Source organism: Styela clava, chromosome 7 (genome assembly GCF_964204865.1).
Source record: "Styela clava chromosome 7, kaStyClav1.hap1.2, whole genome shotgun sequence".
Taxonomy (NCBI): domain Eukaryota; kingdom Metazoa; phylum Chordata; class Ascidiacea; order Stolidobranchia; family Styelidae; genus Styela; species Styela clava.
Genome location: NC_135256.1, coordinates 20924071 through 20937819, shown reverse-complemented (window position 1 = coordinate 20937819; position 13749 = coordinate 20924071). Strand labels below are relative to the sequence as shown.

At 35.4% G+C, this 13749-nt stretch overlaps 1 protein-coding gene across 1 annotated transcript; it reads right to left on the bottom strand.

The window, feature by feature from the left end:
* Positions 1-2367: 2367 nt before the first annotated feature.
* LOC120328683 (uncharacterized) lies at positions 2368-13455 on the bottom strand. The gene is made up of 17 exons (XM_078114690.1): positions 13115-13455; positions 12659-12741; positions 12305-12483; positions 11774-11914; positions 11209-11335; positions 10775-10930; positions 10201-10392; positions 9198-9349; positions 8898-9094; positions 8411-8649; positions 7335-7471; positions 6840-7073; positions 6656-6739; positions 5886-6099; positions 5327-5462; positions 4353-4558; positions 2368-4278 (listed from the first exon to the last, which is right to left on the bottom strand). The coding sequence occupies exons 1-17, from the start codon at positions 13453-13455 to the stop codon at positions 3062-3064; spliced, it is 4035 nt and encodes a 1344-aa protein (XP_077970816.1). The 3' UTR covers positions 2368-3061.
* Positions 13456-13749: the final 294 nt, after the last annotated feature.

The following is a 13749-nucleotide window of genomic DNA, read 5'->3' as shown; positions in this document are numbered from 1 at the left end:
TTTGTACTTATAAACGATTTTGACGCTACCGACATCCGCGAGTTACACTTCTCTCAAAATTAATTTTCAAGATTGCTAATGTTTTATTTTCAAATGCGGGTTCTGCTGACTACGAATTAATGGTCGATATTTGAAATAGGACTTGCAAAATATTCATCATAAACCGCCAGGCACATAAGAGGCGGGCTACACGTAACTGTGGAATTTCGCTGTGAACGACGCATTCTTTTCAGTTTAATAAACGGCCTACGTCGTCGTGAATTGCACTTTGGGTGCTCTGTTTTAATTTCACCGAAAATTTTGGCTGCGCCCATGTCGGTACCTATCCGATATCAACCCGGCTGTATTCAGGCACTGATAAACCAAGTCATAATTTGTCACCCATGTCATCAATAACCAAAACTTTTGTGCTTGCTATTACCAGAAAGTTCATGTTGAATAAAAGTGCGACCTGCGGTTTTACTCAGTTATCTTAATCTGGTCCTCCTGTATTAAATGTTGCACACCCTTGATTTTAACTACTTAAATTGCTTTGCAACCTAGTTCTTCGTTTGATATTTATCATGTTTTTTCGATTCTCGTCATTTTTTTCTGTAAATTTAGAGCAATAAGAAAATAATTCAGGTAGTTTGTAGACTAATATGATATGTAAAAGTTAATAATGTCCCGATTTTATACCAATTTATTTTTATTTCTATGTTAAGTTTCGGTATTTTTTTCATCTTCAAGTCATTCGTACTTAATGATACTAGCCCACTTGAAAAAATACCACAATCACAATTTCCTAAATTTTTGTGATCATATATTTTTGTCATGTTTTTGATGGAATCAGTCTATACTATAGCTAAAGATAGTATAATTTATTACGTAATTTGTCTACAAATATCTCATTCATTGGGGGCACGTTTTTCAAACTGGAAAAAAATTCATCCCTGGCGAGCAACTTTGTCCTTTTGAGAAGGAATCGGCTTTGTATTTGCTGTAGCATTACTGATTTCCCAAAGTTCGCTCTGCCTACTATAATACAATGCACACATTCAATTAGAAAATACTGGAACTGTACAAAATCGGTTTTTCAACTAGGGCAATAAACAAAGATCTAAGGATTAAATTAATACAGTAGTTTTTATGCATAGTGGGGGAAGAATAAAAAGGTTGAAAGATTTGATAAGAAAGAAGTTTAACGGATAAGGTTTGGAATCACATGTCTTTTACACCTACATATTATTCATCAAATGTTTTATCCACATGTACAATATGTATTTTGTCCACATGTTTCCCATTTATCATACATACCATTTAACAGATGTTTTGTCCACCAACAGCTCATTCGTGAAATGCTGTCTTTTCATACATGTCGTTCAGGGGTTTTGTCCACATATGACTCATTCGCCAGATATTTCGTCCATATACATCTCGTTTCCCTGCTGAAACAACAGCTCATTCGCGAAGTGTTTTCTCTTCATACATTTTGCCCAGGGGTTTTGTCCACATGTATCTCATTCGCCGAATATTTTGTCCACATGTCCCGTTTATCATACATTTCATTCACTAGATATTTTGTCTATATATATTCCGTTTCCCTCATAAAACAGTCGCCGTGATTATTAGTCGTTAAAAAAACGACTTTTTCAGTGAGACTCTTCTGTGGCGTATAATATTCAATCCATGGTAATTAACTTAATTGTGTCTGACGTAACTCGCGGTGGCGATTTTAAAAATACATTGCCACTCTGAAAAAAAACAGATGTAATATGCGGACATAAACACATGAGATAAACTGTCTAATTATATTTAGTTTTGATAGGTATGTTTGCAATCTTGCTAATTCGTTATCGCCGTTAGGAATCCGTATTTTTGCCATTTAGCGAATTAGAGAAATCTGTACTTGTAACACAGATCCGCTCAATGCTGCCACTCAGATTATTTTTAAAATATAACCGTTATAATCTCACGACGTAAAATCTATTTTAGTACAATGAAACTCGATTGGATTAATTAATTTATCATCATAATTAATTTACCATCACAAACCGTTAAGTGTGACATGTGAGACAAGTGGGACAAATGACACATGTGGTACAAGTAGTAAACGTGGGACAAGTGGTACACGTGGGGCAAGTGGTACACGTGGGGAATGTGGTACAAGTGGGACACATGGTGCAAGTGGGACACACGGTACAAGTGGTGCACGTGGGGCAAGTGGGACACGACATTTTTGAGACACCGGTGGGACAAGTGGGACACGTGGTGCACGACATTTTGGAGACACCGCTATAGTTAAGCTCCTCTGCATTAGTCCTATAATTCAAAATAAATGCGCAGGTTATAGTGGCCAAAGTATGCAAAAGAAAACAGTGTCCCAACGTTCCCCTATAACAAATAAAAAAAATTGAATGACGCTAGATTAGTAAATGTTCCAGTAATATACACGACGTTATTGGTTTATTGAAGTGTGCCAATATGAACAATAATGGCCCCAAATTGAATATATTTACATATAAATCATCCGAAACAAGATTGAATTTGATCAATCAAATTGAAAATCATTGTTTTGATTGGTGCCCGTTTGAACCCACGACAATTGCACCTGCATATATTGCACCTATGGATTTTTTGTTTTTGTTTTGCGGATATTTGAACCCATACTAACCCTGACCCAAGGGTTTTAACACCCGCATATAGATTGAACCCGCGGATATACACATGGGTTCAAATGTACGTGGGTTCAAATGTACGGTCACTGTTTTAATTTTTGTTTAGGGATGTATCAAACTGATAAGTATATAAGAAGAGTCCATGTACGACAAATCAGGATAGTAGTTTTCTTGTAATCTCGATGTCAAAGTTTCACTTTCTGTCTTGGATAGCCGAAAACTGAACTTATCTGTTTACCATCTCGACCGAAGGTCACGTTCGTGTATACAGTTTTGAAAAGCTCTCAGTTGAATTTCATGAAGCGGCACCATTTAAAAGCACGCAGTAATGTACAGTTATCTAATTTGAACCAGTTTAATAATGCTGCTATAGACAAAGCAGATTTAACTATATCACTTGCCGGCTACATGGTTTGTTCTTGAGATTCGTCCAGAATGAACACTTTGTTCTCGTATATATACTCATTCTCTGTTTGAACAATTTCACGATCCCGAAGCTTAATGTTCTGATTTTCACAGCTTGAAATAGCTTCATCTCTGGCATTATCCACGGTTATTTTATCCCCCTCCCCGTTCTCGTTGTTATTGGTTGCCGTTTTTTGACGCGGTGGTATTTTTAATGAATGCGATGCTTGCCCACGCCATTTTATTTTCGGTGATTCAACTTCTTCAAAAACATCATCCAGCGAAGACATGCTCGCATCTCGTCCAATAGCATCTTGTTTTGCATGTTGATGCATTTGTTCATGTACAGCTTTGTTGTCGTGAATTCCACAGCATTTGGAAAACAGGTTTTTGTATTTTGTTAGAATTCTTTTTTGGCAAATAAATGCCCAGAAAATGAAAATTCCCTGCAATGGCACCGAAAGTTCAAAGACTACCCATATGATTATCAATTGAGTGAAGGCTGCTGCGAAACCAATTATCCACGTGAATCCCATGACTGTTGACATTTTTATGTAAACACCAATATTTGAACGACTTGGCATCGAAGATACTGATACACGTCTTCCGGAATTCCTTCTGTTATATCCATGTTCTGAACTCTCGTTGTTTGGATTTGGGTTGAAATTTCTGCTTTCATTTTTCTTACAGTTGATGTGGTCACTTGATAAACTGCTACTTTCTTTGCGTGATCTCGGCAATTTGTCTGCCGAACTATTGAAATCAGTTGTTGACTTGGATCGTTTATACTTGTTGCATTTGGCTCCAATCTCCACATCTCGGCACCTGACTTCGTCGCTCACTGACGCCAGTTTTCTTTGGAAACGATTATTTTTACCAACATTTCGATATGGAGCTTTTGCTGATTTGCGAATCGCAGCAATTGATAATCCGAAGAATACAGCATTGATAAATATAATACAGAGAACAGGAACACCAAATACGACAATGTTAGCTGTCGAGTTCGATATCCAGCAAATGCCATATTTTTCATCTCCACGGTATCCGACCGATACACTTACCGCACAGAATTCAATTGCCACAGTCACACCGACGAACAATGCAGGAAGCCCCCATGCGTATGCCATGTATTTAAGAATCGTCGTTTTTGCACCAAAATGATTGCCGGTTGTATTCGTTCTATTTTGTACTGATCTCCTGAGCGCATTTTTCAAACCTTAACATCAGAATAAAAATGATTAAAATTCAGTTTTGAAATGACATTTCAAGTTGAAATAAAAGAAAACTGACCTTTACCAAATGTTCGCCAAACATCGAAAGCCATAACATTATTCCAAAAGAATATTGTAAGGAATAGAAAATGAAGCAATATCGATACAGCCGTGCATACTGCTGGATTTGACGTCAACTTTGCTCCAAACATAAACAAAGCAATTGATGTAAATTGAGCCACTGCTAAATTCATGATGCAGCAACCACCAACAGTACGTAAATCCCTAAAAAGTAATTTTATAAGTTGTTGTCATTTCGGTCTTTTTTTGCAAACTCCACGGTAATTTTTTTGACCATGACTTAGTTTATTACTGTATACAATTATATGAGAAGCTAAAGTCATGAATAAGCGTCATGTTAAAATAATTATCAAGTTGAATATTTTTGAATCGTCCTACCATTTTTTGAGTACACATGACTTGCGTACTTTTCTCCAACAGTAACAAATTTAATTTAAGAATAATTAATTATTATTAAAATTCTTTTACTAAAATTGCTAAACGAAATTAGAGAAATGCGGTTTTAGGACAGCTGTGATGCTTTAATTACCTCAACATCATTTTCAATATGTTAGCGGGCTAATCAAACCCTAGACGACTATTAATAATAACGATTATTTGTTTATTTTGGCTTTTTTACAGCACCCACAACCATGGAATTGGATGAACAACCCAAACATTTTCCGATCGAAGTCAAGGAATCATTTTTGAATATGAAATATTATTTAGGCAATTCGGTAAGAAGGGGATGGAAAATTCCATTCTTAGATACGTTTGTTCAAAATAAGCTTCTGGGTCCTAACTGAAATTAGTAAAAAATATATTTACTACTGTGAGCGATGGCTTCATAAAGATTTGTACTCAATATTTCGCCAATGAAACAATATTTAACGCCATGTGCGATGCAGAGGATTCATCGAAAAATAATGGCTTTGTAGATATTATAAGGTGACTGCAATACAAAATAAAAACCCAAATTGTCATATTTCTTACCGAAATATCAAATATGTAATGAACGTTATGGCAAGTGCCAGAAGTGACATCATTGATAACCCGAAGGTTATCCAAACAGCAACATTCATCCACTGTGCTGTAGACTCAGTAACGACTCCGGTTGTCGAGTTGATACCTGTTTATTCATATGAAACTCAATAGTGTATGTATTGTATAAAATTTGAATTAACGTTTAACTTTATTTCGAAGATATCTTGAATCTTGATAACTTTTCACATGCTACGCACTACCCGCATGCTAACACATTTAGTTATAATAATTTCTGATTACGTTGATGCACTTCTATCTCTATAAACTTTGCAGTGTGGGAGTATATGACTAGAAATAAAACCTGCGAGCTAAGAATCAGTACATTGATTTACATGCTATCGGCGTTTATTTTTATAAGATATCTTCGTCTTGTATATATTACCCTCAGCAATTATCATCAATCAAATGTTCCCTTTCTAAGTCAAGTAACTTGGTTTTGTTTTGTAATATCAATAAAAAAATTCGCATAAACGTAACAGCATGCTATGATTGTTTTGTCAGTGGCAACCGCGATCTTCGATCACGTCTACAACTTCAGAATTCGTACCTGATAAATATTTATCACCACACACAGCATAAGAATCTTCGTATGATATATATTCTTCAGGCGGAATAGTGATATTACGTTCGATCAGATACAAGGAATCGTTTTCTAGCTTCACATATTCAGACTGATTTAATGGAATGTAAATTCCGCAATCCTGAATCAGCTCATCCTCTATCTGAAATTGTTTCATATTGAAATATTAGTTGAATCTACATGGACAAGGCAAACGCTGTGTCAATGATTTTGTCAGAACAGAAAAAGAGCAATGATTCAGACACTTTAGATCAGTTGTACTCAAACCACAAGTGGGCGTAGACATTTTTTTGAGGGGACGTAAAGCTAATTAAAAAATGAAAATATTTTTTAGCTTTGATCTTGCCCGCCTTATTTTGGATATTTATTTACATTTCTTTATTTTGGATATTTACTTGCCATCCACGTATTTTCAACGTGGTTTTCAAGTGAAACGCCCTGCTATCTGTTATTTGCAGCTTATTGTTAGCTAGGTATTTTTGAGATGGGGGCGCGAGACTTGACAAATTCTAAAAAAGGAGCGCAGCTTAAAAAGTTTGAGAAGCACTGCTTTAGATTATTAGCGCAAGCGCAGTCCTTGCAATATTCGTTGCTAATTTTTGAAGAAACTATGTATTAGGATATTCCTTCGATATTCTTCTTGAATGTCTGGGTATGCAACACAAAAACGTTTCAAATATATTCAGCATATTTCTTACTTTTGCGCATACAACAATCCTTGAGTCATCAACGTAGGTTCTCACTGTGTCGTTTTCACTGATTTTAACAGTCCAGTCTAAAAACTAAAATGTGAAAATAAAAATTTTATTTGCTTCCTTTTAAGGGTACTTGCCCGCAATACTACAACGAAGTTTTGAAATCAAGAATGTCTGTGTTTCATACCTGATATTCTGATTCCGGATAGTATTCGTCCGTGCTGTTTATATAAGCAATTTTTCTGTTTTCCCATAGTATTATATCATATTGCTCGGCCGTATACTGAATTTTTTTAGTTCCTTCACTGCATATTAGTGGTAGATGTCCAACAAGCGGTGTACTCAGTACAACAACGATCATCAAATCACACTCTAGTAACATTCTTTGGAACTGTACGAGATTGTTTACTTCCTCCGCAAACTGAAAATTTTAAGATAAAACATTTAAAAAACAGGCTTCTTCTATGTTTTTGGAACATTAGGTTCGGTTATATCAATCAACAAACATCTTTATCTCGTCTTATCCCGCCAAACTAGGATCAGGAAAGAATTTCGCATATTGTATAGAAGCAAATACGGCAATTTAAGTTTGTCAGTAAGTAATTTACAGCTGGACAGTTCAATTTATTATATTTATGTTCGTGGTTTTGAGTAGCCCTTAGTGTTCAAAAATTTTATTTACCTCAATTATTTCTTCATCTGTATATTGTTCCGGCTCTATAAGCGCAAATGTGAAAACTATTGAGTAGGTTTTCACTTCATTTGATTTTTCACTCCCTGATGCCGCAGTTATATTATTTGTAGTATCGCTGGGAGAGCCTAATAATGTTATGGAAATATACATATAAAGCAAAGAGCCTCGAATAAATTGCTGCAACGCGTAAACACAAGAAGGTGGTGGAGATAAATTTTGCATGCTGACTAAGGTAAGTTGGTATAAGCTATTGTAGCTCAGGTTAAACGGTGTCGAGTCCCACTTGTCCCATACTTGTTTTTCTTGAAATTTTTTAACACACTTGTTCCACTTAATCCACACTTATCGTTATACATCTATTTTTACCCTTGTCCCATAATTATCCCTCTTGTTTCGTTTTCAAGACAATTGTCCTGCTCAATCTACACTGGGGCCTATACTTCCACCTATCTCATACTTGTCACAATTGTCCAAATATTCTGGGCTTAAGGTAAACATATGGAGTGGTATCTATGTTCTGGGTTCGAATAGGTTTAATACAGAAGGTCAGGGTATTTATGTAATAGGAGATTCCTACAATTGGAATAAGGGGGGCATGACATTTATGGAGCACGCGTGTTAAAACGTTTGCGCGTTTTCACATCCAAATGTCGTATACTTTATTCATATATACATCTATTATGGACTTAGGATACAATTGGACGAAATTTGAAATATGACAACTATTTTGTTTGTTGAAAAATAGCACAGTACATAGGCCCCTAGCCCCCTACTAAAAAAACGTCATGATACGTGATGGAAATCTTTGTCATAGTTATTGAGTCTGTACAGCCGCCTAAATACAATAAATTTTCGATATATATATATATATATATAAATTGATGTGCGTTCAGGGAAATATCGATTTTTTTTATAATTCGTATGCACTATATTTTAAAACTTTCAAATTTAAACAGCGACTAAAGCAGAGGGTTCTTGGGTTTTATATCATTTCAAATTTCGATTGCCTCCATTGGACTGTTTTCAAATGATTAAAATGGAAATAATCAATAAAGAATATTTACTTATAATTGTGAAGTTCTGGACGGTGACATTGGTGATGCTAACGTTGTATAACGTCGCAACAGCAGATGTCATCTCTGGTGTCAGGGTGTATCTGTACTCGTTTTCTGAATCATTCATTTGTATATATTGTGTTGGAACTTCGATCGTCAAGGTCACGGTTGCAATGAGAGGGATCCGGGTATCATTTGTTCCGGAGTGAATATGTCCATTGTCACTGGTTTTTACTGTAGGCGAACAGCTGAGTATAAATCAATACGTTATGTATAATGGAAAGCACAAAGTAAGGTTTTTCAGCGTATTACGTTCAATACGTTGTGTAAACTTGACACATGCCGGGCGAAAATCCAACATTTGTCGAATGACATGGCATAAACCTGCAAGAACTTAAATAAATGCTATGCGGACATCCGTTATTGTTAGGTGATAGTTTTTCACGATGTAGATATACACTAGGAAAGAATGAAATGAGGCGCTATCAAGACTAACCTGCTGTCGTGGTATGTTTGATCGGGCTGGCAAAGGACTGGCCTGCATGATGCATAAAAAGGATCATAGATTTCTCCGTGGTGACAAGTTGTATCGGGAGTTATTGATTTTGAGGTTGAATTGCCTTCCTCCGTATAGTCTATTTCGCATGTTCCGTCTTTACGAAAATGTAACACCATAGAGAAGGACGGAGGTGTCTTTTAAGAAGAATATAAATAACGTTGTATATTATATACCTTGTGTTCCGGTGTGTTACATACACATCGTTCATTTAGTTTTAAAAGTCATTTGTATATTTACCCAGCGGCTTTTCATATGGTTGCTGTTGCTGAACGTTGGCAACATTGACTTAGCTTCGTTTGCCACCGATATCACCCAATATGGCAGATCATAATATGTCATCCACATCCATACAGGGCATTCTAATTCCGGATAAGTTTTCTTTTCTGGGTCTGTTGTAATAAAATAAATATATACTGGAATCAAATTGAAAAAAATATGATTTTGTGATATATATCATTTTAATAATTAAAATTTTATTTAAATAATAATAATTTGTGATATATGGGTCAGCAAGTTAAGTCAGATACTCCCGAAGTATGTGAACCAAGATGGCGGACACCGGAACGTAGTATGTGTACCAGGTTAGGGTTAGGCCATAATTTTATTCCAATTTTCCTTATTTTTGTTCTATTACGAGTTCGGGGACTAGCCAAGTGATTCCCCGTAGTATTTGTACCTGGAATTATGGCCTAACCCTAACCTGATCTGATTAACATCTAATCTTCGATAACAGTTAACATGCTAATAAAGCATCAACGGTATCGCAAAAATCTTAAATGGAATTCACTAAACAACAGGGAGATTTTTGTCACAATTTCTACAGAAATTGAAATAAATCTTAGTTAACATGCATTTTTCCTCACCAGAAGCGCCGTACGTTCTTACTGGTGGATCATAACAAATGGAATAGACGATGTTGGGCATCTCCCAAGATGAGAATCTCCGATTTTATTGAATTAGAATTTCTTTAATTAACATTTTCTTTGTATTGTCTTTAATTTTATTAATTATACACAATTTGTTCGCTATAAAGAAGATCCTATAAGTGCTTACTCAAATGTGCCTACTCTGTGGGTCAAGTATTCATGAGATGTCTCGTAAATTTCGTTATTGCGTTCCTGAGAGACGCGGCTATCGGGTAGTTAACCTCACTTATTAAGTATAGTGAATTGACCTCCAGTATGGTTCACTACTAAGGAACATAAAATTTATATTTTTTTAAAATGAAATTAAAACAAACCATTCAAATTCTGCTTCATGGAAGTCCATACAAGATCGTTTATTGTGACGGGATATTCTTGTCTTCGTACTTTCGGAGCTGGATTGGGCAATGGGACCGGTTGAACATCATTATAGATTCTTCCTATTCCATGACAATAAGCACAAATTGGATTTTTAAAAATCATATGGTTTGCTTCTCCGTTGACATACTCTAAACATACAGTTGAAAGAATAATTATAACTTTTGTTGCTCGGTTAAAACATTTTCAGATATTGGCACAATCAATGAAATGGGTACACGTTAAAGTGGCGCCCGATTGGTGCGAGAAGGTGTGGTGGTTGCGTTTTAGACAGGCTTGAAGCAGAAATGAAGTTTTCAACATGCAAATATATAACAAATAAAACTTCTATACAGCATATAATATGGCAAGTGTTCTGATCTGAAAACTGAATGATGGAAAATAGTGCTGGAATGGAAGATCATTTCATTAATCTACGAAGAAAATATTTTATGCTAGCTATAAGTGGGAATTTATAAATATATATATATCATTTTGGATGACAGTGTGCATTCCATTATTATCAATACCCACCTCTGTGAATCACCACTGACTGATAATCCTCACATAACATTTTAATAAAATCATCCTCATAATCATCAGGGCATCTGCTAATCATATTTTTATCGCATCGTCTCACCGGAAAATTCCAGATGAAATCGATGTTGTGCGGTTTAGTATCAGACGAATCTTAACGAAAAAAAATGTTTACTTCAAATTAAGAATATTCTTATAAGCATTGCCGTTAACAGCTCTCATTGCAAAAAACGATTAGTGCTTACTGCAGGCACAATGTGAATGTTAGGTAATAAAAGAGGAAAATGAGTTATGCAGACAAAGTTTGTTTACAAAGCCATCCGAACGTGTTTTGATATCTTTTTTTTCTGGTTTGAAAATGAAGGTAAACATCAAAGACAGTGTCGAAATAGAAATAGTTGAAATATAAGCCAACTTTTTGGGTTATTTACCTTGAGATTGGTTTACTTCTTGAAAATCTGAAATTGTTTCGTCAAAAGAACTCAAGTCTTGAAACAGCCTGATATTGCAAAAATGTAGTAGATAATAAGATATCATTTCTGAATTTCCGGTTAAAACCTGTGTTAAAAGTCAAAATAAATTTGTAGTAAAAGTTCTGAAGGCTACATCTACCAAGGTGCCGGTTTTTCTGTAGAAATCAGAATTGAAACATAAATGGATGACCTTGGAATGGTGAAACAATTCGTGTTATGTAATGGCACTATGTCAGTTATACGTATTTTCCAGCACTGGCAATGCATAGGGATATAAAGATATATTATTATTTTTATACATGTGTAAATTTCAAACAGCAACAAGTTTTAAATCAACCTTTCTCTACATGATGTATATATATATATATATTCAATACAGTTTTATGGTAATTGTGGCTATTCTACAGTGTAGTGAAATCAGCTTCAAAATTTATTACCTCCAGCAGTGTTATAATACATAATTGAAAATTGGTTTGTATATACATAATTTGAATATATAAAATAAATCGAAACTGGAACTCACTTCTTCGGGTGCGTTCTGAAAACATCTTGCGTCTACACGCCAATATAGAAAATTTTCAACATGATTACAAAGAGCGCAGAATGCGTTTTTATACGTCCAACCCGTGTCTCCTTGGACTGGTAGAAGAGTTATAAAATCAGACTTTTCCTGTTACGGGAAATATTTTGATAGCGTTTCATAGAAACCACTATAGTCAAAATTTGATAGCTTAATAAAATTTGAGGAATCATCAAGAATTTGAAGTATTCTAGATAAATACCTGAAATATGGTCTCATGGGGTCAGAAAACAGACCTCGCACCAGAGCAAGTAAAGTTTGTCCGTACTAACGACTGAATTCTACATATACAGTAGCCATTCCTATATAATACCAAATACCTGGAATTATTCATATATATTTCACTTTGGGATCTACATGCGTAAAATAGTGCAGATTGGTACATGTACTACATGCAGGCTTTAGAATTTTTGTTGTTGCGTACAAGCGTTTCCATACCTTCGAAAGCCGCAATCCCGCTGACATTAGGCTTACTCCATTCAAACTTACCGATAAGCAGCTGGTTTTGATATCGTCATTGGGCCATGTTGAAGCACAACGCGTTACCACCCAGAAATATTCCTTAGAATACTGATCGACCACCACGCATTCAAAAGCTTTAGAATTTGGTCTTGCACCAGGTTTTGCACCGTGTATAGGCGCCCTAGATTTGACTGAAAAAATACTCACAGTTTAACATTTGATGGCAAGCAACATATAAAGCAATCAACGTTCGGGGTATTGAAAATGTTTGGTAACTGGCCACCAGACATAGATCTTCATTCGACGCATTTCTCACAGTTTTCATATATTATGATGACGGTTGCAGAAAAAGTAGAATTACCTTACCTGAAGATCGTTTATTGTCTTGCGTTTGAATGCCACCTATGTTGTTGGGTATACATTCATCGTAGTAGTCCCAGCAACAATCACTGTAAAGAGTATGGCATATTAATGATATGTTCGGTGTGCAATATATATTAATTATCTCAGATTTTAAGGCCATACCCGAAAATTTTATATTTGACTCTGTGTTTTACGAAATTACGGGAAAATGATTGTGTTTTGTATCGAAAGACATGTGAAGGTCGCAATAAGCAATGAATAAATCTAGCAAATTCGGCGTGTGCATCTGACACGCTCGTTCTGAACTGCTGACTAACTTCCTGATATCAAAGTTTCCGTAGAAAAGAGACAGATATGGCCAATGTTAGCAGACTTAAAAAATTATACATTACAAAAAAATATTTTTAGAATGCATAAACTGTTTCCCGAGTTGAAGATCATTTCGTATAACAAACTTACCCAAAAACCATACAATCGGGATCACAATAACAATTGAATTGCTCAGTTTCCGCAATGGTATCAGTTCTTTCTGGATAATCCAAGCATCTGCTTTTGCAAGTATCATATCTAATACATGGTTGCAAACTTATACTTCTTCCTATCTCGCCAATGTTCCAATCAGTAGTCAGTATCCCAAGCTTTTCTTTCAAACGATCAACTGTGTTTTGCGAAATATTTCCATGCGGCAAAAAGTTACTCAGGTCAGAACGATCAAACTTTCCGACTTCACTTTGGGGATCGTCTGTAGCCCAAGAAATCTCCAAGAAAGTCAAAAGTAAAATGATGACGGAAAAACTCATAGTTAGCAACTCGAATATTTATCGATTGATTTTGACATTCTACTCATTCGCTTATGAGTGGTACTATTGGATACAACAAAAAGAATATATATTTACCTTTCACGAACATTTAAAGTTAAGCCTGATATATATTTTGAATGCCGATCAATGTTAGAATCCACAACGCTTGCCTGGTTTCATTGTGCTTAGTAATATATTCACTTTGTGTGGGATGGTATGACATAACATCGAGATCCTTGATACGCTAGTCACATGGCAAACTATATGTTTCCACTAAATAATCAATGCGTATTC

What these genes read in the sequence shown, in the direction of transcription:
- LOC120328683 (XM_078114690.1), bottom strand. Translation starts at nt 13,455, where the DNA reads ATGAGTTTTTCCGTCATCATTTTACTTTTGACTTTCTTGGAGATTTCT. An exon ending in CCCGATTGTATGGTTTTTGG is followed by an intron (nt 12,742 to 13,114) that starts GTAAGTTTGTTA and finishes TACTCTTTACAG; the next exon opens with TGATTGTTGCTGGGACTACT. An exon ending in TTCAGAACGCACCCGAAGAA is followed by an intron (nt 11,336 to 11,773) that starts GTGAGTTCCAGT and finishes CTTTTAACACAG; the next exon opens with GTTTTAACCGGAAATTCAGA.